Genomic DNA, 27,739 nt, shown 5'->3' with positions numbered 1-27,739 from the left:
GACTGTCTACTTCACACAGTCTCAGCCGTACTCCTTCTGTGAGCAACCGGTATCTGCTGTACACGGTGTGATTCACCAGGTCTGCGCTTGACTCCGTCTCTGGTTAACAAGGTCTCTGCGTCACTCGTCATGTGCCTCACCGGTCTCTGCTTGATGCGGTGTGTGCATCAACCTGTACATGCTTGACTCGGTCTCTGCCTCACACGCCTCTGCTTCCCATTTTCTGTGACTTCGCCTCACTCTCTCTGTCTCACACTTCTCTGCTTGTTTCGGGCTGTGCCTCACCCGGCTCTGCTGAACCAGGTCTTTGCACAGACTGCCTGGCATATGTCGGGTGATACAGAGAACGTGTCTTGCAGAGAGCGAGTCCGTTAGACACCGCGTCCGACAGAGAAAGGGACGTGCAAAGACCGGTCCTGGCCTGGACATTGTGGAGAAACTTTTGACAAAAATTATAAGAAATTTAGAAAATTTTCGAAAAATCGAAAAATGTGGGAAATGGTCCAAAAAGCGCACAAAACCAAAATTTTTTGAAAATTCTGAATTCAAAACTTTTGTCGAAAATTTCGAAAATGTTTAGTTTTCTTCGCGTTTCATGCCAATTGCAGCGTTTTTTAATTTTTTTAAAATTTCGACATTTTTGACAATTTTCAAAGGGGTACCCCTTTGAGAAATTTCAATTTTTTCGAAAATTTTCGAAAAATCGAAAAACGTGGGAAATCGTCCAAAACGCGCAGAAAACTAAGAATTTTTGAAAATTTTCAACTTTTAATTTTCTTTCGAATTTTCCGAAAATTTTTGGTTTTGTGCGCATTTCAGCGGGTTTTTCAGCGTTTTTTGATTTTTCGAAAAATTTGAAATTTTTTTCTTCTAAATTTGACTTTGCCCATCCCTATCAGGACTGGACTCCGCCGGACTGTCTATTTCACGCAGTCTCAGCCGTACTCCGTCTGTGAGCAACCGGTATCTGCTGTACACGGTGTGATTCACCAGGTCTGCGCTTGACTCCGTCTCTGGTTAACAAGGTCTCTGCGTCACTCGTCATGTGCCTCACCGGTCTCTGCTTGATGCGGTGGTGCATCAACCTGTACATGCTTGACTCGGTCTCTGCCTCACACGCCTCTGCTTCCCATTTTCTGTGACTTCGCCTCACTCTCTCTGTCTCACACTTCTCTGCTTGTTTCGGGCTGTGCCTCACCCGGTCTCTGCTGAACCAGGTCTTTGCACAGACGACCTGGCATATGTCGGGTGATACAGAGATCGTGTCTTGCAGAGAGCGAGTCCGTTAGACACCGCGTCCGACAGAGAAAGGGACGTGCAAAGACCGGTCCTGGCCTGGACATTGTGGAGAGCCTTTTGACAAAAATTATAAGAAATTTAGAAAATTTTCGAAAAATCAAAAAATGTGGGAAATCGTCCAAAACGCGCACAAAACTAAGAATTCTTGAAAATTTTCAACTTTTAATTTTCTTTCGAATTTTCCGAAAATTTTTGGTTTTGTGCGCATTTCAGAGGGTTTGCAGCGTTTTTTGATTTTTCGAAAAATTTGAAATTTTTTTCTTCTAAATTTGACTTTGCCCATCCCTATCAGGACTGGACTCCGCCGGACTGTCTATTTCACACAGTCTCAGCCGTACTCCGTCTGTGAGCAACCGGTATCTGCTGTACACGGTGTGATTCACCAGGTCTGTGCTTGACTCCGTCTCTGGTTAACAAGGTCTCTGCGTCACTCGTCATGTGCCTCACCGGTCTCTGCTTGATGCGGTGTGTGCATCAACCTGTACATGCTTGACTCGGTCTCTGCCTCACACGCCTCTGCTTCCCATTTTCTGTGACTTCGCCTCACTCTCTCTGTCTCACACTTCTCTGCTTGTTTCGGGCTGTGCCTCACCCGGTCTCTGCTGAACCAGGTCTTTGCACAGACGGCCTGGCATATGTCGGGTGATACAGAGAACGTGTCTTGCAGAGAGCGAGTCCGTTAGACACCGCGTTCGACAGAGAAAGGGACGTGCAAAGACCGGTCCTGGCCTGGACATTGTGGAGAACCTTTTGACAAAAATTATAAGAAATTTAGAAAATTTTCGAAAAATCGAAAAATGTGGGAAATCGTCCAAAAAGCGCACAAAACCAAATTTTTTTAAAAATTCTGAATTCAAAACTTTTGTCGAAAATTTCGAAAATTTTTAGTTTTCTTCGCGTTTCATGCCAATTGCAGCGTTTTTTAATTTTTTTAAAATTTCGACAATTTTTGACAATTTTCAAAGGGGTACCCCTTTGAGAAATTTCAATTTTTTCGAAAATTTTCGAAAAATCGAAAAACGTGGGAAATCGTCCAAAACGCGCAGAAAACTAAGAATTTTTGAAAATTTTCAACTTTTAATTTTCTTTCGAATTTTCCGAAAATTTTTGGTTTTGTGCGCATTTCAGAGGGTTTGCAGCGTTTTTTGATTTTTCGAAAAATTTGAAATTTTTTTCTTCTAAATTTGACTTTGCCCATCCCTATCAGGACTGGACTCCGCCGGACTGTCTATTTCACGCAGTCTCAGCCGTACTCCGTCTGTGAGCAACCGGTATCTGCTGTACACGGTGTGATTCACCAGGTCTGCGCTTGACTCCGTCTCTGGTTAACAAGGTCTCTGCGTCACTCGTCATGTGCCTCACCGGTCTCTGCTTGATGCGGTGGTGCATCAACCTGTACATGCTTGACTCGGTCTCTGCCTCACACGCCTCTGCTTCCCATTTTCTGTGACTTCGCCTCACTCTCTCTGTCTCACACTTCTCTGCTTGTTTCGGGCTGTGCCTCACCCGGTCTCTGCTGAACCAGGTCTTTGCACAGACGACCTGGCATATGTCGGGTGATACAGAGATCGTGTCTTGCAGAGAGCGAGTCCGTTAGACACCGCGTCCGACAGAGAAAGGGACGTGCAAAGACCGGTCCTGGCCTGGACATTGTGGAGAGCCTTTTGACAAAAATTATAAGAAATTTAGAAAATTTTCGAAAAATCAAAAAATGTGGGAAATCGTCCAAAACGCGCACAAAACTAAGAATTCTTGAAAATTTTCAACTTTTAATTTTCTTTCGAATTTTCCGAAAATTTTTGGTTTTGTGCGCATTTCAGAGGGTTTGCAGCGTTTTTTGATTTTTCGAAAAATTTGAAATTTTTTTCTTCTAAATTTGACTTTGCCCATCCCTATCAGGACTGGACTCCGCCGGACTGTCTATTTCACACAGTCTCAGCCGTACTCCGTCTGTGAGCAACCGGTATCTGCTGTACACGGTGTGATTCACCAGGTCTGTGCTTGACTCCGTCTCTGGTTAACAAGGTCTCTGCGTCACTCGTCATGTGCCTCACCGGTCTCTGCTTGATGCGGTGTGTGCATCAACCTGTACATGCTTGACTCGGTCTCTGCCTCACACGCCTCTGCTTCCCATTTTCTGTGACTTCGCCTCACTCTCTCTGTCTCACACTTCTCTGCTTGTTTCGGGCTGTGCCTCACCCGGTCTCTGCTGAACCAGGTCTTTGCACAGACGGCCTGGCATATGTCGGGTGATACAGAGAACGTGTCTTGCAGAGAGCGAGTCCGTTAGACACCGCGTTCGACAGAGAAAGGGACGTGCAAAGACCGGTCCTGGCCTGGACATTGTGGAGAACCTTTTGACAAAAATTATAAGAAATTTAGAAAATTTTCGAAAAATCGAAAAATGTGGGAAATCGTCCAAAAAGCGCACAAAACCAAATTTTTTTAAAAATTCTGAATTCAAAACTTTTGTCGAAAATTTCGAAAATTTTTAGTTTTCTTCGCGTTTCATGCCAATTGCAGCGTTTTTTAATTTTTTTAAAATTTCGACAATTTTTGACAATTTTCAAAGGGGTACCCCTTTGAGAAATTTCAATTTTTTCGAAAATTTTCGAAAAATCGAAAAACGTGGGAAATCGTCCAAAACGCGCAGAAAACTAAGAATTTTTGAAAATTTTCAACTTTTAATTTTCTTTCGAATTTTCCGAAAATTTTTGGTTTTGTGCGCATTTCAGAGGGTTTGCAGCGTTTTTTGATTTTTCGAAAAATTTGAAATTTTTTTCTTCTAAATTTGACTTTGCCCATCCCTATCAGGACTGGACTCCGCCGGACTGTCTATTTCACGCAGTCTCAGCCGTACTCCGTCTGTGAGCAACCGGTATCTGCTGTACACGGTGTGATTCACCAGGTCTGCGCTTGACTCCGTCTCTGGTTAACAAGCTCTCTGCGTCACTCGTCATGTGCCTCACCGGTCTCTGCTTGATGCGGTGTGTGCATCAACCTGTACATGCTTGACTCGGTCTCTGCCTCACACGCCTCTGCTTCCCATTTTCTGTGACTTCGCCTCACTCTCTCTGTCTCACACTTCTCTGCTTGTTTCGGGCTGTGCCTCACCCGGTCTCTGCTGAACCAGGTCTTTGCACAGACGGCCTGGCATATGTCGGGTGATACAGAGAACGTGTGTTGCAGAGAGCGAGTCCGTCAGACACCGCGTCCGACAGAGAAAGGGACGTGCAAAGACCGGTCCTGGCCTGGACATTGTGGAGAACCTTTTGACAAAAATTATAAGAAATTTAGAAAATTTTCGAAAAATCGAAAAATGTGGGAAATCGTCCAAAAAGCGCACAAAACCAAAATTTTTTGAAAATTTTCAACTTTTAATTTTCTTTCGAATTTTCCGAAAATTTTTGGTTTTGTGCGCATTTCAGAGGGTTTGCAGCGTTTTTTGATTTTTCGAAAAATTTGAAATTTTTTTCTTCTAAATTTGACTTTGCCCATCCCTATCAGGACTGGACTCCGCCGGACTGTCTATTTCACACAGTCTCAGCCGTACTCCGTCTGTGAGCAACCGGTATCTGCTGTACACGGTGTGATTCACCAGGTCTGTGCTTGACTCCGTCTCTGGTTAACAAGGTCTCTGCGTCACTCGTCATGTGCCTCACCGGTCTCTGCTTGATGCGGTGTGTGCATCAGCCTGTACATGTTGAAAATTTTCGATTAACCAAAAAATGCTGGAAATTGTCCAAAAAGCGCAGAAAACCAAAAAAATTGAAATATTTCACTTTCAAATTTTCTTCAAGATTTTCAAAAAATTTAGTTTTGTGCGTTTTTCAGATAATTTCCAACATTTTTTGATTTTTCGAAAAATTTTCAAATTTTTTTCAAAGGTCTCATCAAGAGATGCATGCGAGTCTCGGTGAATGCCACATGCTCTTTCTGCCGTACTTGGCCTCCATCTCACCCAGTTGCTACCTTCGTCGTTCTCTGCACCAACCGGCCTCTGCAGCACTCCTGTCTGCAGGTACGCGTCTGCCTTACGTGTTGACTTCCGCACCTGGGCCTCTCAGAGTCGGAACGTCAGAGGCGTGTCTTACAGATACCGTGCCGTGCAGAGCCCGAGACATGCACAGACCGTGTTCGTCAGTGACACACTACATAAGAAACAGTCCGAGAGATACCGCTCCCGCAACGCATTAGGTGGTGGAATTTTGAAAATTTTCAAAATTTTAAAAAACCCAAAAAATGCTGGAAATTGACCAAAAAGCGCACAAAACCAAAAATATTTAAATATTTCACTTTCAAAATTTTTTCAAAAATTTCAAAAAATTTTGTTTTTGTGGGCTTTTCAGACAATTTCCAGCATTTTTTGATTTTTTAAAAAAATTGAAAATTTTAAAAGTGTAGTTTTTTAGTTTTGTGCGGTTTTTGGTCATTTTCCTACATTTTTGATTTTTTAAATTCATTGATTAATTTCTTTATTTTTCCAGAATTCTGTCCATACGGTCCCTGCAAAAACCGGTCTCTGCATGACCCGGTGTTTGCCGCACACTGTGTCTGCCGGACTCGGTCTCTGCACGAACCGTTCTCTGGATCATTCGATATCTTCCAGGCCGTCTGTGCAAAGACCTGGTTCGTCAGAGCCCGGGTGAGGCACAGACCGAATCAAGCACAGACAAGTTTAAGACAGACAGAATCAGCAAAGACCTTTTGAGTCAAAGATACCGAGTCAAGGATATACCGGGTGAAGCATACACCGTATCTAGAAAAGGGTGTTGAGACCCACTCCGATTCTTTCAGAGACCGGGTGAATCAGAGACGGAGTCAAGCAGAGACCTGGTGAATGACACCGTGTAAAGCAGACACCGGTTGTGGCACAGACCGAGTCCGGCTCAGACTGTATGAAGTAGACAGTGGCAGAGAGCGGGTACGGCAGAGACGTTCTAATAGGGATGGTTTATTTCAAACTTAGAAAAAATACCTTCCAATTTTTACAAAAATATTAGAAAAATCAAAAAATGATGCAAAAATTTGATTTTTTTTCAGTTTTCCCTACACGATACCTATCACAACTGGTCTCTATTGGGCACGATCTCTGCAACACCTGGTATCTGCCAGACTCTGCCTCAACCATCTCTGCCGATCTCTGCTTGACCCGATCTGTGCCTCACAGGATCTTTGATTGACTCGGTCTGTGCTCAACACGGCCTCTGCTTGACTCGTTCTCTGTCTCACACGGTCTCTGCTTGACTCGATCTGTGGCTCACCCTGTCTCTGTCGAACGAGGTCCTTGCAGAGACGGCCTTGCAGAGATCGGATCATAGAAACATTGGTGGAGAGACCTATTCCGGCAGAGACCGGGTCCGTCAGAGACAGGGTGCGGCAGACACTGGGTAATGCAGACACCAGTTCTGGCAGGGATCGTGTGGGGAGAATTTTGAAAAAAGAATTCAAAATTTTCGAAATTCAAAAAAATTTAGGAAAATGTCCACAAAGCGCACAAAACTAAAAAAGTGGCAGCAATTTTAAAGAGAACTTGCAATATTCACAACTGAATGCTACTCGACATATAACAGAATGCAAACTACATCCACAGATCTGAAAACAAATTTCGCATTAATGTCACGTAACTTTACTACGTGTAGGACTTAACCGACCGATAAGCATATAGCCATATTTTAAGGATGGAGGGGACCCGGTCGATTGTTACTCTCGATTCGGCTCAGGCTTTTGTAGTATGGAAGTGGATGCTCCTCTGACTTACAGCCAAGATATGAAGCGTTGACACTCCGCAGTTTCTCTGTAATACACATCTTTATTTTTAATGCTCTTCACTGTTATAATAGACTACCAATTATCCGGTTTGGTTGGAAAATATATTTTTCGGGATAATCGAAACTCTGAACAATCCGGAAAAATGACACAAATGCAACAAATAAGTAAGTTTATTTGCAGACTCCATAAATTTAAAATTTTAAAGAAGAAAAAACAAAGTGTTTTATATAAAAATTAATACAGTACATACCAACTATATTTTGAAAAAGGATTCTAATCAATAGTAATAACGTTCTATTGTCGTAAAACTTCAGGTTTTAGCCACAAGTGATTTATGCTATTACGTGAAACAATGTGGCATTGTTGCTGTATTTGTTCCCTTCTATTTAAACCTTCCAACTTATACAGCAAATTTTTCAAATTGATCTTTAATTTTTGTTTCAAACAGACATATCTCGGTTAACCCGCCCCCGCATAATCGGGAGTCTATTGTACTTCACATGTCTCGTAAACGGAAATCCTCTTCGGTCCCTTTCACACGTTACTTTTTCACCAAAACTGTAGTAGTGGAAGAAACCCACAGTTCTGTTCTTTTTGGTTGTCTGGTTAAACTCAGTGCTGCAGTGTTATGGACATACTACGTACATATTTGCTTTTATTTACTGTATCATCATCGGAAGAAATCCGTAAAATGCAGAAGTGTTGGGATCATCCTTTAATTATGCAAAGAAACAAAGTTTGAGCACTCTGAATCCAGCATGAAGAATTTAAAAAAGTTTAACCGTCGTTATTACCATTTGAACAACAATTGCAACGCTTACGTATCAGTTTAATTCGACAGCATATAATAATGAGAAAGTGCATTTCATTTTCAGAAATGTTGGCGAGTTTTAAAAATCGAATATCAGTAACGTAATTTGTAAAATTTTCACAAAAAATTTGCCACATCGTTTATCATTAACGTAGATACTATAGGTGAAAGTCTGATTATCGAGTGAACTGCGCTTATCACTTGAGGAATCAGATGGAGATAACGTTTGAATTGTATGTCCGTTCCATTCGTAAAAAAGTGGACTATCTTGTCACGAATTCCAGCCCATTTTTAAACATTGCGTGTCTTATCACCTTGCTGTGCGGTCAGCCTAATGGGCAGGAGACGAGAATGTTGAACAGTTAAGAGTTAAGTGACAAAGCGCGTGACTAATCGATATCAGAGTAAAGCAATGAACAGAAACAGCAGTGAGTGAGAAGTGTCATACAAATCAGTCTCGTGATTAGTGTTTCCTACCATATATTTTGCTGTGACATTCGTATTTTGTTTGATTGAGTAATGGGAATCTATCGTCTAGAAAGTTACCTAGAAAAAGACGTCCCTAATCAATTTTGCTGGCAGGTATCTATTAAGAAACTGGCTGATGAATTTAGGGACCAAACCAACAGAGATCCTGTGATGATTGTTGACGGTTCGTATTCTCTGAGGACGATCTACGTTCAAAGTGGCGAAGAGTGGATGCAGGGCGGTCAGATGAAGAATTTCGTGAAGACCATGAAGAAATTCGTATCTACGTTTGAGGTAAGGTACCACCATTGACCGCTGCTTCGTGTTCCGGAGGTCTTCAATTATATTCTCGACCTAAAAGCTGGCTGTCCTGAGTTTGTTTTTCCCCTAAGGCATATCCTGTGACAGTGACCTTAAAACAGAGCAGATCGCTGTTTTTTAAATCCATCATCCACTGCCATCCTTCCAATAGTACAAAAGTTTCATTTTGTATTCCTTTGGTCGCCCTGCTAATTCAACGCGTAGATTCCCGCGCCTGGCAGTACTTTTGATTTATTTTAAGTTATATAATAATTATCAAATTAAACAACACAAATTCCATTCTCGAGGTTTTTCACTATTTTACGCGTCGTATTAATCATAACTCGTATTTTCTGATATGAGGCAACGTTTTCATCATACAGAATGACACTATGCTGCAGGATATGCACACGAGCCGCGGAACGATAATTCCTGCCCCACTCCATTGTGAGTGAATCAGTGGTCCGCCTCACGCTAACGATAAACGGTCACATTGCAGAGTAGTCCAGCCTAGTAACTGCCAGTAGGATTGCGTGTTCTGAGAACAGTCATTCCATCTGGGACTTCTATATTTACATGAGCCACATCACGTCACTCGTAGTGCGCACAGTGTACCAAGAAGTGCCGTGGATATGGGCGTGTTCCGTCTGCAGACATTCCTAGATAGGGACGTCCCGAATGAATATTGCTGGGAGGTCAGTGTGAAGGAACTGGCGGACGAATACAGGAACTTAACTGGAACAGATCCCGTGGTGATTGCTGATGGGTCCAACTGTTTGAGAAGTATACAAGATACAGCAACAGACGAATGGATCCTGGGTGGGCAAGTCAAAGAGTTCGTGCAGGATATGAAGAATTTCGTGGCTGCATTTCAGGTAATACAACGTGCACTGTTGAGGGAAATGCACGTACCTTCAAGTCGTCGGACTGACCTATAACGTACAAGTGTGAGATTCTTATGGCGGTAATGACGTCAGTGTTGGTCCTCTGGGTTGTCACGGCGCGTGGACTTGTGGGTAGATTTCAACGTTTCGGAGAAGCTTACTGTCTCCATCTCAAAGTCTTGACTTATGCCTTGAAGATGGAGACAGCATGTTTCTTCGAAACAACATCAACGTCGACATTATACGCGTAAGTTCAATTCATGGTTGCGCCGCCTATAAAGCTACGTGCGCAATAAGGAAAGAATCCATGAGCTCTGATAATATTCAATGACCGAAGAGCGACAAGTTATTTTCCCGGAGAGCTGCATGCAAAATTCAGTTATTCGTCGATGCTACGGCTATGTTGGGGTGAGCGTATTCTATGGGCATTTCTGTATATTCTGATTAAAACAAACGTGTGTGTGTGTCACTTCCTGACATTTGACACACACTGTGCATTACTAATGTATTCATAATATATTCTCAACAAAAGGTTTCGTTTGTTATTTCCTGGAAGTGAAAATGTGAGATTACACTGTTGAAGCACTGTAAACTCCACTTGGTCTCAACAATGCCTGTCCGCGCCTACGGACTAGTAGCAGCGATTTATCTGTTTCATGTGATGACATTTTCGTGAGAGCATCTGCGTTTCGGTGATATCTAACAGCCCCAATAACCTCCAATGCTGCGCAACAACTGGTTACAACATTGGGACGTCTGTTTCAATTTTTGCGAAACAAGTGATATATATATAAATGGACGAGCCCGTAAGGTGTTCTTTACTCATGTCTGACAGTGAAGCATATCTGCAAAGGCAGAACGATCGGGTGGCCCCCTAGAGACATGACATTCATATCAAATTTCATGAAAATCTGTCATTTGATTCAGACTTTCTTGAAAGTGCATAGACCTGTTAAGAGAACTTGGTAGGTGAGAATGGTTCGTGTGTTAGGTCCAATAACTATTCACAAACATCACATTTGGTGAACGTTTTCTGAGAAAGCATTATTATGTAAACCATTCACATGTTGTGTCTTCGTTTGCTGGTTAGTTTTAAGTTATATAAAAATAAGTGACATGAATTTTGAGTTTGAATGTTCAGTATTATAGGCTTACTTCATCCTTTAATCTTCGTCATAGAAAATGAAAATTCTGATCAGAAATGTTGTAAGACGTATGATGTAACAGTAACATTTTTAAAGACATAACATCTAATACTCCTGTATCCAAAAATACACATTACTGGAATGAATTTACAATACTTCCTTCTCTTGCAGGGAATTGGGGTGCGAGTGATGTTCTTCTTTGATGGGATCACTCAGGAACAGAAGAGGGGTGAATGGTTACAAAGAAGGGGTTCTCAGATAAAAAAGGTTATGGACTTGTTTAATAACCTGAACAACAAAAATGTTGAGAAGTCAAAGTATTCTAGTTTCCTGTTGCCACCTCTAATTGGAGCCACTGGTCGGTTCATAGCCAAGTTTGAGTGCGGATGTGACGTTCGAATATCTGTATCTGAATGTGATGCGGAGATAGCAGAATATGCCCAGCGCGAAGGCTGCTTTGCCATCTTGTCTCGGGACACTGACTTCATCCTCCTAGATGGTGCTCGTCACTACCTGTCAATTGAACGGCTAGACATGGCAAAAATGACTACAGTTACTTACAGTCGAGAGGGCCTCTTAGACTTCTTGAAGATTAACCAACAACAGCTGTTTCTGCTGGCTAGCCTACTGGGCAATGACACTGTTCACTTTCATAAACTGAAACACTTCCACAAACGGTTCTCCCACACTGGATATATCTTTGAAGTCCTACCTGGTATTGTTGAGTATATCAATAAATGGAATTTCATCGGCTACTACAAGGATGAGGACCTGCGTGAGATAGCAAGGGATGTGTTTGGAGATGAAAATATGGCCAATGACCTTTCAGTTAGCATTAAAAGTTACCTCCCACCCTCTAGAGAGAGAACTGGAATAACTCCTATGAATGACATACAAGTAAGTGAACAGAAGCCAAAGTATTGGAAAGCAGTTCTTATGTATGATCTAAAACTTTCACGGCAGACTAACTTAATGAAATCCTCTTGGGCTATCATCAGTGTCATTTGACATGGCTGAAACCCCAAGAGAAGTTTAAGAATTTGGTTCACTGTGAAAGTTTTATATCATAAAATAGTTCTCACATGATATGACAATTGAGTTAATATGGACATCACACTATAGACACTGAATTAAATTCTGTGAGCAAGCATTTGTAAAATGAAGCAGTTATTAAGTAACTAACTTCATGCCATAAAATCTCGTTGAAAATGTAGTTTCACGGTTCGTCAAGAAATTTCCTACTTTTTTGGAACTAAACAATTACTGTCATGTTTGCATGCCCACCAATAGACCCCATCCAGAACAAGTTCCATCTGCCTCCAATTCTCAAAACATACTTCTCTACAGTACTTCTTAATGCCTGGTTTCCCAAGAGGCTTCCGAACTAAAATTCTGTATGTAATCCTTGTTTTGAGAGATTTAAGGTTCATGTGGTAGCAAGTATGAAGATGATTGTCTTCTGCATTGTTGCGTCGTGTAATCTGGCAGACAGGTGATGAACCATGATGATGGATGCAGCAAGCACCTCTGAAATATTGGTCAAATTATATACCAGAGTACATGGCGCAACAACTCGCAAGACTGTCATCTTCATTCCTTGTCTTCTCCATCTTAGATGCATGATAAACCCAATGCTGTCTCCTGTATTTCATTACCTTAAGTTCTACACGACCTGTGTCAGTCAAAGCATTCCTCCTCATGTAATGTCCTCAGTTGCTCATCCTTATTAGGTCCTATTCTCACATCCTCATGCACATTTCACAAGTGGCTTGTTTCCTTCAGGCTTCTTGACTACTAATCTAGAAGTTTCATCATCATTTGAGGGCCCTGACAACTGTAGATAAAAAGTAGAAATTATAAGAAGTCTCATACAATTTTTTACTGCCTCCTGTCAATGAAGCAGGTGCTGATATAACTAATCTCTTCACACAACACAAACTTAACATCTCTCTGCGGTTTTCCTTCATTCAGGACAAAAACTGGCAGCAGATCCTGGAGTTAGCTCGAGAGAAGCACTGTTTTTCTCAGGCTGTCCCATCCATGTACCCTGTCATGTTGGGGAAGGCATATGAGCTGTCAATTTCTCTGGAGAACTATGGTAGTAGTGACACAGTGCCCACTGCAAAGATATACCAGCCACTAAGGCAACGAATATATGGGGTGCTTCTCCATGAGAAACCTACGGCTACTACTGTCAAGGAGTGGTGCATTGACAGCAAGACGATCCCTACCGAACCAACCGAAGTCTCAGTTATGAGAATTTGTAACATTGGTAAGTCCATAGTATTATTAATTGATAGTACTAGAGCTTACTGAATCCAACAGGCTCTGAGGCCTACCCAGCCTCCCATTCCATGTGCACCTACATGGTGCATAACAGGATGGATTTACCTTTCTTCTTCTTCTTCTATGACTCTCCTGTCCGTATTTGGTCCATGGCCTCCTCAATTCTCCTCTTCCATTCGGTCCTACTGTTAGGTCCATTCTGTCCGAGGCTTTGATTTGAGGTTCCGAAACATCTTCCTTTTTACGTTGCAAGGTTGTTAGCCTTGCAACCAACCCCCAACCTGGAGGACTTACCTTTACTATAGTTTATTAAAGGGTTATAATCTGTCCTTGATCAGCACAGGTATAGGTAAGAAGGAAAACAGCCCAATAACACAACAGGAAGCTCATGAGTGAACAGTTAAATGTATTTAGTAAGGCAAGGAAGTATGTTACCATCTAGCCATTAGTATGAGTAAGCATCAATAACTATTAAAAACTGCCACTGGACTCGGGGTCAGGGTTTAAGTTTTCATTTGATCTGTTTCATGATGATAATCATGAATAAACAATTCAACCGATGTATGATCTGAAGCTTTCACAGCAACAGAGTATAATGAAGAATTAATTATATACTTCAACTGAGTTAATTTTCACCATGAATAGAAATTGACTCTGTGTTGCAGAAAGATTCCACCCGGGGCTTATAAAGCTGTGGGACGAAACATGTGAGCCTTATTGCAGGTGGCATTTGTTTGCACAGAGTTTAACAGAAGAGAAAAAATTGGATGCCAAGATGCTTGAGAGACTGGGTTTACCATATGCTGTCCCAGTTGCAGTGCTTTTCTACTTGTTAAATGTAAGTTTATCGAAAGTAGTGTTTAACATGGTCTGATTAATTTATAAAATTAAAGAATTTTTACAAAGTATTTATTAGTACATTGCTGCTTGTGCAATATTTAAGCTACCATGATAAATATCTCCTTGCACACTGTTTAATATATATATATATATATATATATATATATATGGATGCTTAAGTTTGTGATGCCAACAAACATTTTATTGTATGGCAGTTATTTACAGCCTATTGATAGTGCAATTTACTGAATGCAAAATATCTGCAAGCGTCAGCTGTGTCACAGTAACAGAGGAAGAGAAGATGGAAAGGGCAAGGTAGGGAGCATGATACTTCATGCGATATCACTTCCCTTCCCTCACTATACCTTGGTTGGCTGGTCGCCATTGTGTGTGTTAGTAACAATCAACAAAACAGACATGAAAGTGCCGTACATTCACACAATTCAGTGGTTAAACCATTACAGCACACTCTTCTGGAATATAAACTTTCTAAACCCTGCATTTTGCTCTTGCTTCAGGAGTGCACAGAGGTACTGACAGAAGTAGACGTAGATGTGATTCTTGCTCAGGCAGTTCTTGTCAGGTTGTACACCTGTGACAATTTAAAGGACATCAGGTACCAACACGCAGAACCAACAGTTATTCATCTGTCCACCATCTTCAACAGGGGTGTGACCACAGTTCTGTTCCTGCTTTCTGCATGTGGCTTTGAATTGAAGGAGGTACAACATTTCAACAAAGAACTTCATTCATACTATTTTTGGTTCAACCAAATTTTAGAGGAAACACTAATTGTTGATATATGGAATGGGAAAAGAACACACACAGAATTTTTATTTGGAAATTTCTTGAGAAGTGTTCATGTGGAAGAAAAACCAAGACAAAGATGAATTAATGATAACTTCTTATCAGCAGAGTATGTTTGGAGTGTGCTCACTCCCGCATGCTGAGATATTTTAGAATATATAAAATGGCAATTTGTTATTCTTGGAAAGCTACTTTTGATTTGCATCTGATTTCCACGTAAGTCTCTGTATGCTCAGATAAGTACTGTAAGGCAGTTTGCTACAATGACATGATTGTTAAAAAACAGTTTAGGCTCGATAAAAAAATACCCTGTTCTGAAGACACAGTTCCATAGTTAAAAAAAAGACTGAGTATGTATAATCAATCACTGGCAGTGTACATACAAGAAATTGCTGAAGTTATAAATCAGGATGCCTCATGCATAGCAGTCAAAGGGTTAAGATATATTGCAGAAAGATAAGTCACAATGACATGAACTAACAGAATGCCCTAGAACAGTGGTATTCAACCTTTCTTGTTCGCGTACCCCCAGATATAATTTCTCTTACACTTTGTACCCCCAAAGTTGTTGGTGTATAATTCAAGTTATATGTAGTATATAATCTACATTTAAAATTAATTAAATAAATTACATTACTGCTTATTCAGTGTTTATCATTAAATAATATATATATATATATTTTTAAAATTTCACGTATCCCCTAAGATGTCTTCGCGTACCCCAGGTTGAATACCACTGCCCTAGAACATTCAAAGATGTTATGAGTTTTGATGAAACAGTTTATAGTACTGGTCATCTGCCTGGTATTTGTCATTCAATCAAAATTAAGCATGGAAGAAAACTCCATGTTGCATATTGCCATCATTTATATGAAGTAGTTGTAGGAAATATCTTCAAGCACTGTATAGGACAATCGAGTGGCCCAGAAATTAGTCTTTTAAAATGATTTCATCATAAATGTTCTGACCCTGCTGGACAACCTATATGACGTTACTTGGCTGGCTTATGCTGTATGTTGCATGGATCTAAAATTTTCACATACTTTAATTTATCTGGTGTTTAATAACATTCCTGTAAGTTGGAATTATTAATGTTCCAGGCAATGCCATGGCTTTACTTTGATGGTAAACTCTTCCAACAAAAATACAATGAGGCAAAGAGGAAACGGGCAACCCAGGAGAAGCTGTGTGAAGACAAGGTAATAAAGGTTCCTCATACAAATAATAACTAATCTCATCAGTAAACATGGCCAGATATTTATGACTGGCATCAAATGTCCTGCATTATCCTGCAATTTAAATAATTTTTGAATACACAATTCCACCAGAAGAAGGCTATCTTCTGGGTTGTTGTACCATGCAGTCTGGTAGAAGTTTACCAACATTTCAGAGGTGGCTGCTGTCTTTATCCTCAGTGTGATAAGACTGCCTTGATTATGGAGGTATCAAGCACCTCTGAAATGTCAGTAAACTTCTACCAGACTGCATGGCACATCTTTCATATTTTTTTACTTGTCTGTTAAACAGTTAGCATTGGCATCAAATACGTTTGTGTTATAATATTTAGAAACAATCAAATAACACAAAGCTTACCATTATATTTCAGAAAGAAGTATTGCTCAAATTCAGAGAAATGAAAAGGCTTGTGCTGCCACAAATTTCATGGCGGTAATTTCAGGAGTCAGCCCTCATTCCTCCAAGTATGTTGGCTGTGAAGAAGTTGATAACATTGTTATTGTTGAAAGATGGGCTTTCATGTGCGCTTTTTCAGTACAAAATTTTTGTATGAATAAACACCATATTTTGTACTACAAATACTGATGTGTCTAGATGTCACAGAAATGCAATAGGAATGCAAAATGTAATATTTTAATAAAACACATTGTCCATCCATATCAGTTCTTCTGTGAATTCACCCATATATATTAAAATACTTAAAAATCTGACGAAGCACCTTTAATTTCACTCATGACCTTCCCGAATCATTCTGTGACCTCCTTATCGAAGGCCTCACACACAACACTTCAAGAATAATTCATTTAGGCAAATAATATTATTTGAATAATGAACAAAGAATATGTATTACTTTCACATGCTTCTGTTATGTGAAAAAACTGATATTATTCTACTACAGTATGTGGATCATTTTATATCCCAAGTTAAATACAGTAAGGTGTGGGATTCCAAATCTGTAATTTTTTAAGTGAAACTTTTACAATATAAATATATTGTATTTTCTGCTTGCAGTTGTTTATCTTGGGACAAGTCTCAATTTTACTTAAGTCCTGCCTTTTTAAGTTGATCTAACGTCCTGAAAATACTAGTATAACCATGGAAAAACAAAATGGCGCGTGAGCTACAGTTACGGGCGACTATAAATTTCATGGAATTGTGACGCAAAGCTGTTTGCCGATTACAGTATGTTTACCCTACGTCACAGTTTCGATGTTAGAAAATATCTCCAAAATAAACTATTCGTTTCATACCACGTAATATTGTTACATTATATGGCTGAGATAAACTGAGATTGGGGTCTTCAGTTTCAGAAACTTTACGGAAATACCAATTGTATTACAAATTTTTACGCCAGTCGGCAGTTACCACAGACACTGATTATCTTATGAAGGGAGATGGAGACAAGATAAATAAATTGTGTAGACGAAGGCATCAGACGTTTATTGCACAATTTGTTCCGAATGTTTGCGTTGGCCAGCCTGATCGACCTTGGATTGTACGTAATACCATATCCGTTGAAAGATGGCATTCTCTTAGGCTCGATGCACACGAGCGAGAAAATGTCGCGCGAGCTCGCAGCGAACTCGCAGCGAGGAAACCCGTGACAGTGCACACGTAGCGTCATCGCTGCGAGTTCGCCGAAAAAAACTCCCACCAGTACTAGATTGGATGGCAACCAAAATGGATGTGTACTGAAGAAAACGTGTAGTTTTGCCTATTTCGTTTATGAATACATCCTTAAAAAACGCAATAGGAAGTATTGGACACACCCGTTGGTTAGTTCACGGCTGTTAAAAGGGGCGTTCGTGACAATGTTTACAGATTTAAGAGAAGATGAAAGTAAATTTCATAATTATTGTCGTATGAGTATAAAGTCGTTTGATGAGCTAGCAGCAAAACTGGATGCATCCATCAAAAGTAAAGATTCTGCGATGAGGCTTGCAATACCTCCTCTAGAAATGCTGGTTGTGACTCTGAGCAGTTGCGAGGGTTGCGAAGCACGTGTGCACTGCCCAATGCTTTCACACAGTCTGCTGCTTCGCGGCGATCGGCGAACTCGCTGCGAAGCAGCAGTGGTTGGCGAGCGCAAATTGCTCGCCGCGTCCTCGCGGCGAACTCGCGGCGTCACCGCCATAGTGTGCATTGCTCCATTGCTTCACATGTACTGCTAAAACGCGCGAGAAAATGACGCGGCGAGCTCGCGAAAATAACTCGCTCGTGTGCATCGAGCCTTAGGTGGCATGCAGTCACGTGGTGTACTGACCGTCCAAGGTTACAGAATCGCCAACTTCGCAAAGTATGCTGTAAAACGAAAAAAATAATGTTTCTACATCACAAAAGTTTCGTTTAAGAAGCGGTCTCAGAACTCAGTTGTTACCAGAAAACACAATGAACTGTGCTCCTGGGAATAATATTCGGATGCTGTAGGCCTCATACATAATGAATGGAGTACATACACCATCGTTAAATAAAGCAAGAAGGGGAATCACCCATTACGGCCTTGATCATTCTTTTGTACTTATTTTTTCCTGAAGGAAAAATTATGTGCGTTGTAACTATTTATTTGGAATAAAACTGATATTTATCTTCACCGAGTTTGTAAGAAACTAATCGTTGTTAAAACGTTGGCATAAATGTTAAATCTATGTTCGAAACGCTCTGTCGTTATGAACATGTGACCAAACAAAGGAAAACATTTTCTGATGGTGCATTAATTTCGATTGCTAACAGCGGATTTGTACGAACACAAACATGAAAAATAAGGAACGAGTACACCAGGGGGATATCTTTCAACTGAAGTTTCCCAGATATTTTACTGACATTTCACTCGCTTATTATCTGAAACATGAAGAGAAAACTCAAACGAAAGGCGCGTTTGAAGAGTCCCTTGTCTTGGGGTTTTCGCGACACGAGTTTAAATTTTGGAAAAATGAGCCACGTCAATTGTTATAAGTTTTGTAACCTTCGGAAAACATTGCTGTTACCATGTTCACCTGACAAGGATACACAACAGAAGACTGCGTAACTTTCTTCTTATAAACGGGAATTTGTGTTTGGTGGTCTGTGAGAAGGGCCCAATTGACTTAAGCCCTTCTTGCCGAGCACCAAAGATATATTCATGAGACTGTGCTACAAACAAACAAGGTCAAGTGCAGTTTGTTACAAGAAATACAAGGCGAACAGCAGGCTCTTTCGCTAGTGTTAAATCGGAAGTTGATACTAGTTTTATGAAAGAAATTGTCAACAGTTCTAAACGAATTTGTGCAAAGTATTTATTTGGGTTACGGATGACCCAAAGTAGAGGGTATTGCTTTAAGAATTCACCTTTTATGTTTAAGAGTAAAAGAACTTCATACGTTGTAGTGACACCGTTACGTAACCGACAAAAAAAAACATGCAAGCAGATAGTCTAAGCTACTCATTTTAGTTGATTAGATAATAAACTTATCGATCAACTTTATTTACGAAGGCTGAGTCATCTTGTTTCACAATTCTCAGTAATAAGCTGGCACCGCTGTGTCCCGTCACGTGATGTATTTACCACGTAACTCGCCATGCTGGAATAGACTGCAGTGTCGCCAACCATACAGATTTGCAGCATAATATGAGTAGTACAGGTAAAAGTGCGTGCACATTAACAAGTCCATCCCTGGCAACTGACACAATAAGTATAATTCAGTTTCAGAAATTAACAAAAGAACGGTAACAAATGTTAACTAAATATTACTATTGCGCAGTTGCGGACTGCGATGATTAAGTTGGCTAACATGCTCACCTTCCCTCCCCTGTTTATTGCACAATGTCACGCAATGACATTTGTGTTCTCAGCGTGTGGTCTGCATATACAGTGTGTCCCATAAGTCTAAAACGATAGGAGAAGTGTTATTTTGACAAAATACGGAAAACTGTAGAAGTTGCAATTTACATGCGAAAAACCTCAAGTACTGGATTTTTCTAATTTATAATTTTTTCCCTTTTGGTAGAATGAAATATTTGATAAAGTTTTGCAACGACTGAAGATATGTAACATAGGCCTACGTAAAATTTCGTTTCGCGTTCTGTACTCGATGCAACATTCAGACACCTCCACATGTGAGGTAGGGGGGAATAACAGCACTTATTTTCCTTTGGGTAGACAAGGATTTCGGAGTGGCGTGGCTAATCATAAGGGCATCTGGGCATGCCAGAGTTTCGTATTTATCCCACAAATGATATTTATGCATGAACAACTTCTTCCAAGGTGAAATTACGATTCATCAGAAAGAATTCAATAAGGATGATTAGATTTCCAACAGTGTAGGTTTGATAGTGTCTAATGGTATTGAAAGAAGACGAAAATGAATTGTGAATGTTAATAAGAACTTAGAAGGAATTGGTCGTAGCCTTCAAGGTATTACCCTGCATGCAACTGAATAAACCCACGAGCGGTCAGGACAATCCGGCCGAAATTCGAATAGTGTACTGCCTGAATACAAATCTGGAAATTTTGCGCTGCGTTCCTAGCTGCATGATATAAAATCATGAAATAACTGCTCACGAAATTAAGTCAAGCCAATATATTTGGACTGTGAATAACATCTGTAGGCCTAATTCATAAAGAAATGCTGTTTGTTACATAATATTCTGTGAGACACGCAACCAGAACACAGTATGAAGCGATGTTAGAATGACAAAAGAAAAACCTTCTGCTCCGAGATTTATGGCTCTCTTTACGGGACTTTGGCAAAAGCTTTTCATCCTCATATTGGTACCACTGTATTAGGACTTGGTTTCCTGTCTATCAGGGCCGAATACGAATTAACGAGCAAATCAGAATGTGGGAAAATGCAAAGTGAGATTTCAGGTTCTTAGGGCGGCAAGTGTCGTCTTGGTTACTGCACCGTGCAGTCTGCTACAAGCTGCCTCCGTCTTTGGGCGACAAGTCATCGCTCTGATGATATTAACACTACGAAGACGTTACATGAACAAAGACTAATTGTCAGTGACACATAAATGTGTCCTTAAAATGTCCGCTATTCCCTCTGTCTCCCTTGACGAATAACGGAGTACAAATTAATCGGGCTACAACCACTGAGGTCTTGTGGCTTAGCACGTCTACACGTGAATTCTGAAACACCACCTGAAAATATAACATAATGGCCATAGTGGATTCTGTTCTGAGACACCTAAATGCAAATTCATATCGTCATAACCTATTTTAAGAAGACAAGATTATATATTGTCCTGTCACTACGTGTTGGTCTCCGAAGTGGCTTTTTTCCTTCATGTATATGCCTCGAAAACTGAAAATTTCCTTCACAAAATACTGCGCAGTTGCCTGATATCTCGCCTGCTGATTTCGCAATAGTACGAAAACAGGGGATTCCCAGGATAGAGGACTGGGATCCCCTCCATCACCCCATGTCACACGTGACTTAATGCACTATATATAGAGAGAGTCGAAAGGCACAAATTATCCGATTACAAGCGTTCCGAGACGGTGGCTGCAAGGTTCAAAGAAGCTCTCTTGAGGTGGCAATTTTCGTAAAGGTGAGTCTGGCATCACGTATGTTACAGCATGGTCGGCCGTGTAAGAACATTTTTGTGTTTTGATATCAAAACTACACGCATGGTGTCTTAATTTTGTCCTCGCTGCCTAATAATATTCATTTCTGCTTCAACGGTTTTAAGCATAATATTAGCGATTTTTGGAACTTTTTATTATTTAACGACGTTTTTGAATTTTGTAGGTTATGTTTCTTTCCGGCGACTTTTGGCAAATTGTCCGACGGAAGTGTCAAAGGCCCCAAATTTGTATTTGACAGTGTAGATTATTTTTCAAGGGACCAAGAATTATAAAACATTCCAGTATACATTTACTTTAAGTGCACAGTTCTTGCGTAAAGGGCGTTACGTTGTGTTGCTGTGGCAAAAGCGTAACTGCTTACCACGACGCCAGCAGGATTATAAAACGACACTTGGTAGCTTAGAATAACGACAGACATAGGATGGTTATCACAGTTATTCATTTATTTAACGACGTTTCCAATTGCCCAAACAATATAACGCCAAGTGATATTCCTGTTAGTAAGGATGCGGAAAGGAGAGGTCGTGGTCTATTTTAAGGTACCGGGGAGGCACTGAGGAACCACCACAAGCCTGTTTCAGCAATTGGTCCGAAGCTGGGATTTGTATCCTTGAAATTCTGATTTGATTGGGGGGGGGGGCGGAACGCAACCCATGCAATCGTTTGATGTCTGCCATGTTTATTTCAGATGGACAAAGCAACGCAAGATAACCGCACAAACCAGTGTAATCCGACCCACGCACCTACCGGGCCAGGTAAGGTTCGTCTGAGCTACATTTGGGGCCATATAAGCCACACCATGACAGTCGATTTCATCTCTAGTTTCTTTACCATAATTCTGTGTGCATTTCTTGCGTTACATTAATCTAGTAGTACACTAATCTATTAAGAACTTTCTTACGACATCATTAGCCTTTTCCCAAGTTAAAACAAATTTCAGAATTCTTGTACCAATGTAGCCATGTTCCTACCAGAAATTATTGCATATACAGAAGTTCAGTTATTTGGCAGAGGGGAGAACGTCCCTCTTTGTGTCCAAAAAGAATGTGTCGCTTCAACGCGGTCGCAATAGGGATCCAATCCAAAACTGACAGCGAATTCAAAGTTCCTATATTACAAGATCACTTTGCTGGACATTGACTGAGGTACATTTTACGTACACGACGTTTCGAGATCTGGCTACACTACCGTCTTCAGCCAACTTACATATTTGTGAGAACAGTCGGGACTGAACCAGGGACCATGAAATCTCGCACAAACTTCCATGTTCCACAAATGTTCTTCATGTATAGGCTTGAAGCATGAGGCAGGAATCATAATGACTGTCTAGAGACTTTAGTTGCTTTCTACTTCCACCCTCATTTCACTTTTGTGCCATTTCCTTTAATTTTATGTCCTAACATTTTCCTATAGGATCACTGGAAAACTTAGGTCAATTTGTCACATGATCCAAGTCTCGGACGTGAATAACAAAGCGTCGAGAGGTTTCTACGCATTGGAATTTTTTGTTTTCAGGACACAGAGCTGGGTACGGGGGTACTGGTACCAAGGCTGACCTTGACAATCACGGCCAACAGCTTAACCCAAATAATCCCAGGTTCCAGAGCAAGAAGTGACGGCACTAGGCGGCAGCAGCAAGCCGGAATGATTCACGCACATCTTTTCTCAAATAGCGTTCTAAAAATGTAACTCTGTACTAAAGTGGGTTAAATGTTGAACCCTCTATCGGATCCGAGAAAGTGTTTCTTCAATTTCATGCTATTTAAATTCTGTGATAAGTTTGAAAAAGAGCCATATTTTTAATTCGTGTACTCAGCACCAAACCAGTTAGAGAAGGGGAAAAAAACTGACTGAATGCTACCAACAGAGGTTCAATGGTTAGTAAAAAGTTTTATAAATTGTGTTGTAAAAATAAATTTGGAATATTTCACCCGTCAGATTTCGGAGAACTTCGAATACCTGGCAAAATGAATTTATATTCATTTCATCCATGAGAATGGCTTGAAAATACAAAATATTACCCCAGTTTTTAAAATAAGTAAAATATATACGTGAGTTGTTGGGTCAATTGCTGCTGTTTATGTAATATTACAAAAATAAAACTGCCCCCGTATGAAACGACCATGTATGTTTTGTAATAGTTTTTCCCGTTTCCATGCTCATATAATTTACACTTTCCTTATTCCTTGTTATCGGTACAGAGGATGGGTATCTAAGCAGGCGTTTCTGGTTTTCTGCAGTATCTGGGATAATTCCTTTAAAAAGTTTATTTTTTTTAATAATATCCTTCACGATGCACCCGACTCCATGTTTTGTAGTAGAGTTTCTGAAAGAGCTAATGTATAACCTGAAACTTGAAGTACAACTTCCAACTACATTTAGTTGACCGATCTAACGGCATTTAAAACGCACAATTTCGGACTTACCAGCTAGCTTATAGGGATGTTAGTAAACGGCCGATCACTTATTTCCAGGGAACTGCTAGTAACAATCGACGAAAATCAGGCTGTTCTTATTGTAATGTTCAGTTTTTTGTGGTTGCAGCGAAGTTATTTTAATTCGTAGTAAATTTCATTTTTCAATGTGGCCCGCATGTCCAAAATGGTTGAACACCCCTGGATAATGTGTTAAGTTTCACAAGGAAAACATTTATATGTACACAGCCTCTTTATGATACGAAGATAAGCCGCTCTTTGTACCACTGCGCGCTGTGCAAGACAGAATCGCTTACCCTCGCATTTCTTAAAAGCCATGACTTGGTTAAAAGTTTTCCATCAGCAGCAAGAATTAGTTTCATACGAGGTGCTATCGGAAAGTTACAAGACTGCGCCTATAAAAAAAACCCGTACACTTATCTCAGGTATTAAATTCATCCATCACCCTCGAAGTAGTTCCCCTGGGAGTGAACACAACGATCCCAGCGCCGCTGCCAAGCCTGGAAGCATCCCTGGAAATCTTTGTCAGCCTGTGAAGCACCATCTGCGATTCTGCCTGAATCTCTTCTATCGTCTCAAATCTCCTTCTCTTCAGCTGAATTTTCATCTTTGGGAAGAGGAAGAAATCACACGGAGCTAAGGAGGGTGCGGGATGACTGCCATGGTGTTTGAGGCCAAAAGCTGCCGAACTTTGAGGGCGGTGTGCGCTGGCGCGTTGTCATGATGCGTCGCATGTGGAGTTCTTCCTTTAGAATCAGCTGACAGGTCCCATAGCCTACCCCAAAAATGTCGCACAAATCGTTGATGGTACGACGTCGATCTTCGTGAATGGCCTGCCGAATCTTCGTAACATTTTCGGGCGTTGTGCTCGAAGATGGTCGTCCAGAACGCTCGTCGTCATCGACAAAGGTTCGGCCATTTTTAAAACGTGATTGCCACACAAAAGTTTGTGCACGACCCATTGCGGACTCCCCAAATGCTTGCTTTAGCATTTCATAGGTTTCCGTAGCCGTTTTGGCGAGTCTTTGGCAAGAGATTCAGGCAGAATCGCAGATGGTGCTTGACAGGCTGACAAAGAAAGATTTCCAGGGATGCTTCCAGGATTGGCAGCGGCGCTGGGATCGTTGTGTTCACTCCCAGGGGAACTACTTCGAGGGTGATGGATGAATTTAATACCTGAGATAAGTGTACGGGTTTTTATATGCGCAGTCTTGAAACTTTCCGATCGCACCTCGTATTTGCATTTCTTTCGAGCTGCTTTGCTTTTCCGTGTCTAAACGTAGTGGCTTTGTCTTATAATCGAAGAATTCGCACGTTGTTATTTAAAGACAGCAAGACCATAACTTCACCACTTCACAGATTTTCATAGTGCTGTAAAATACACGTTGGCTTGGGTCGGCAATATTCTTCAGATGATATTTTGTACCAGCGAGAAATACCGTTTGAGGCAGTGAACGTGGCTGTACACGGTAAGTAAACATCGCGTAATGTTTGATAAATCTAAACATCACGGAGTTATTCATTCTGGCGCGTTATAAAACGGTCGGTAAGCTGTTAAACAGGAGGGCCGCTATGCTGACCGTGGCTCTGGTGTTTATTTTCCAACAGCTGGCAGTTGGGAAAACTTGTCCTATTGTTTGCTGGTGTCCTAGTGCAACGCTACCGATATGCTCAGATGAGCTGATTGGTAATATAGACATGGACCGAGAAAAGTACTCGCAGGGATTGATGGAAATTGGCCTGGATGGACAGACGGTTCGTGAGTTTGATGGTGACAGTTTGTCAAGCTGGAACGTCTCGTCACTGGAATATCTTAATATGTCCAGTTTTAATATCGTGAACATCACGAAAAACTCTCTTATGGGTCTCGTGCACATTTGGTATTTGAACCTGTCAGCAAACAAGATCACAGCAATTCATCCAGACACATTTCAGTACAACAGGGAATTATGGTGGCTGGTGTTGTCCAGAAACGGTATTACCGATATTCATCCGTCAGCTTTCAGAAACCAGAACAAGCTCTATCACTTAGATATACGAGGTGCGATCGGAAAGTTTCAAGACTGTGTCAATAGAGGGTGAACCGGATGTAGTACGAGCTTCTGCCGCTAGGGGGTGCGGCCTACATTCATAGTGAATCAGTGTGCCAGCCGGCATCATCGAATTAGCATTTGTTTCTTAGTTACGGGCGGTTTGGTAGTGCATTACACCGACCCTCCTGAGATTTCGGAATGGCGGATTTTCATAAACAAAGAGTGTGCATCAAATTTTGCCAAAGACTCGCCAAAACGGCTACGGAAACCTATGAAATGCTAAAGCAAGCATTTCGGGAGTCCGCAATGGGTCGTGCACAAACTTTTGTGTGGCATTCACGTTTTAAAAATGGCCGAACCTCTGTCGATGATGACGAGCGTTCTGGACGACCATCTTCGAGCACAACGCCCGAAAATGTTACGAAGATTCGGCAGGCCATTCACGAAGATCGACGTCGTACCATCAACGACTTGTGCGACATTGTTGGGATAGGCTATGGGACCTGTCAGCTGATTCTAAAGGAAGAAATCCACATGCGACGCATCGCAGCCAAGTTTGTGCCAAGGCTCCTGTCTGAGGACCAGAAGCAGAATCGACTTCTCGTTTGTCAGGAGCTCAAAGATCTTGCCGGATCGGCAAATAAGATCACTTCATTAAAACCAGACATATTCAATTACAACAGTAATCTAATATGGCTCTCACTAGCCAGCAACAACATTTCAGATATCCATCCGCGTACTTTTCAAAATCAGAGAAATCTCGACCAATTAGACATATCAAGAAACGAAATCAGCTCACTAAAACCAGACACATTTAATTACAACAAAGTTCTAATAAGGCTGTCGTCAGCCAATAAAATTATTGCTGATATACATCCTTCAACTTTTCAAGATCAGGTAAGCCTCCATCATTTGGACATAAGTGGAAACAAAATAACAACAATAGAACCGGGCACATTTCGTTATAACTCATATCTAAAACGGCTCTCTCTGGGCAATAACAAAATTACACAGATCCATTATTCGACATTTGAAAACCAGACCGAGCTTACTCATTTAGACATAACAGAAAATATGATTTCTTCAATAGAACCTAAAACATTTTTCTTCAATAAGAATCTAAAATGGCTCTTTTTGGCGAAGAACGAAATTGTATCTTTTAATACTTTCACAGTATCTAATTCCAGTAATGCAGTACTCCATCGTTTAGACTTATCAGGTAACAGAATTGGGATCATAAGTATAGACATGCTTTATTCAAACGCAGATATAAAATGTCTGCTGTTAAATAATAATAATAATATTACCGATATTCTGCCATTAGCTATTGGCAGGCAGACGCAGTTGGAAACACTCATCCTTTCTAATAACCAACCGACATATATCGATTCAAAACTCTTCAGTGAACAAAGGAACCTGATGAACCTATCACTGGCTGGGAACAAAATATCACACATTACTAATAGTATTAGCTTAAGTCATTCTGGACCTCGGCGCTAGATGGAACGCACCCCCAATAACCAATGGTTAAGTGGCCTTGGGGGCCCCAGACCCGGTTTGGACTCAGAGGCCGTTGCGGTCGATCTTCAAGTCCGTATAAAGTCTGCCTGTCGTGTGAAGAAACATTATAGATGCACATTTAAATCCTTTGTCTCCCAAACGGAAGTGAAAACATGCATGCTGTTTGAGGTTCTAGGTAGAGTGGTATAACAGGTTACACATGGGGGTTAAGTGGTTATGACAGCGAGTTCCACTCCCCGTCTGACCTTCACCCTCCTCAACGCGTCACCAGTGAAAGAGAATTCGGATGTGGAGAGAAAGGCGCTAGACAAGTGAAACTCTGGTCAGTCGAAACAC

At 41.0% G+C, this 27,739-nt stretch overlaps 3 protein-coding genes across 4 annotated transcripts; all 3 read left to right on the top strand.

The window, feature by feature from the left end:
* Positions 1–8,159: 8,159 nt before the first annotated feature.
* On the top strand, positions 8,160–16,507 carry LOC110831540 (constitutive coactivator of peroxisome proliferator-activated receptor gamma). 2 transcript variants are annotated; one of them, XM_022067653.2, is made up of 7 exons: positions 8,160–8,644; positions 10,851–11,576; positions 12,651–12,951; positions 13,631–13,803; positions 14,324–14,527; positions 15,713–15,811; positions 16,219–16,507. In XM_022067653.2, exons 1-7 carry the CDS (start codon positions 8,402–8,404, stop codon positions 16,282–16,284), a joined length of 1,812 nt encoding a protein of 603 aa, XP_021923345.2. In that variant the 5' UTR covers positions 8,160–8,401; the 3' UTR covers positions 16,285–16,507. The 2 variants fall into 2 exon arrangements, with proteins under 2 accessions (XP_021923345.2, XP_021923344.2); XM_022067652.2 differs by lacking the exon at positions 8,160–8,644 and adding an exon at positions 9,134–9,525.
* A 4,714-nt stretch (positions 16,508–21,221) lies between these two features.
* LOC110831543 (uncharacterized) lies at positions 21,222–23,536 on the top strand. The gene is made up of 3 exons (XM_022067667.2): positions 21,222–21,377; positions 22,103–22,169; positions 22,930–23,536. Exons 2-3 carry the CDS (start codon positions 22,103–22,105, stop codon positions 23,028–23,030), a joined length of 168 nt encoding a protein of 55 aa, XP_021923359.1. The 5' UTR covers positions 21,222–21,377; the 3' UTR covers positions 23,031–23,536.
* Positions 23,537–25,421: 1,885 nt separating this feature from the next.
* Positions 25,422–27,718, top strand: LOC147875097 (uncharacterized). The gene is made up of 3 exons (XM_087357035.1): positions 25,422–25,922; positions 26,099–27,101; positions 27,627–27,718. Exons 1-3 carry the CDS (start codon positions 25,422–25,424, stop codon positions 27,716–27,718), a joined length of 1,596 nt encoding a protein of 531 aa, XP_087213161.1.
* The last annotated feature ends 21 nt before the right edge of the window (positions 27,719–27,739 follow it).

The sequence above is a fragment of the Zootermopsis nevadensis genome, unplaced genomic scaffold (genome assembly GCF_977971745.1).
Source record: "Zootermopsis nevadensis isolate Lab colony 2312 unplaced genomic scaffold, Znev_1.0 Znev_ptg000002l, whole genome shotgun sequence".
Lineage (NCBI taxonomy): Eukaryota > Metazoa > Arthropoda > Insecta > Blattodea > Termopsidae > Zootermopsis > Zootermopsis nevadensis.
The sequence above is the reverse complement of the archived record's forward strand: the minus strand, read 5'-3'. Positions and strand labels throughout refer to the sequence as shown.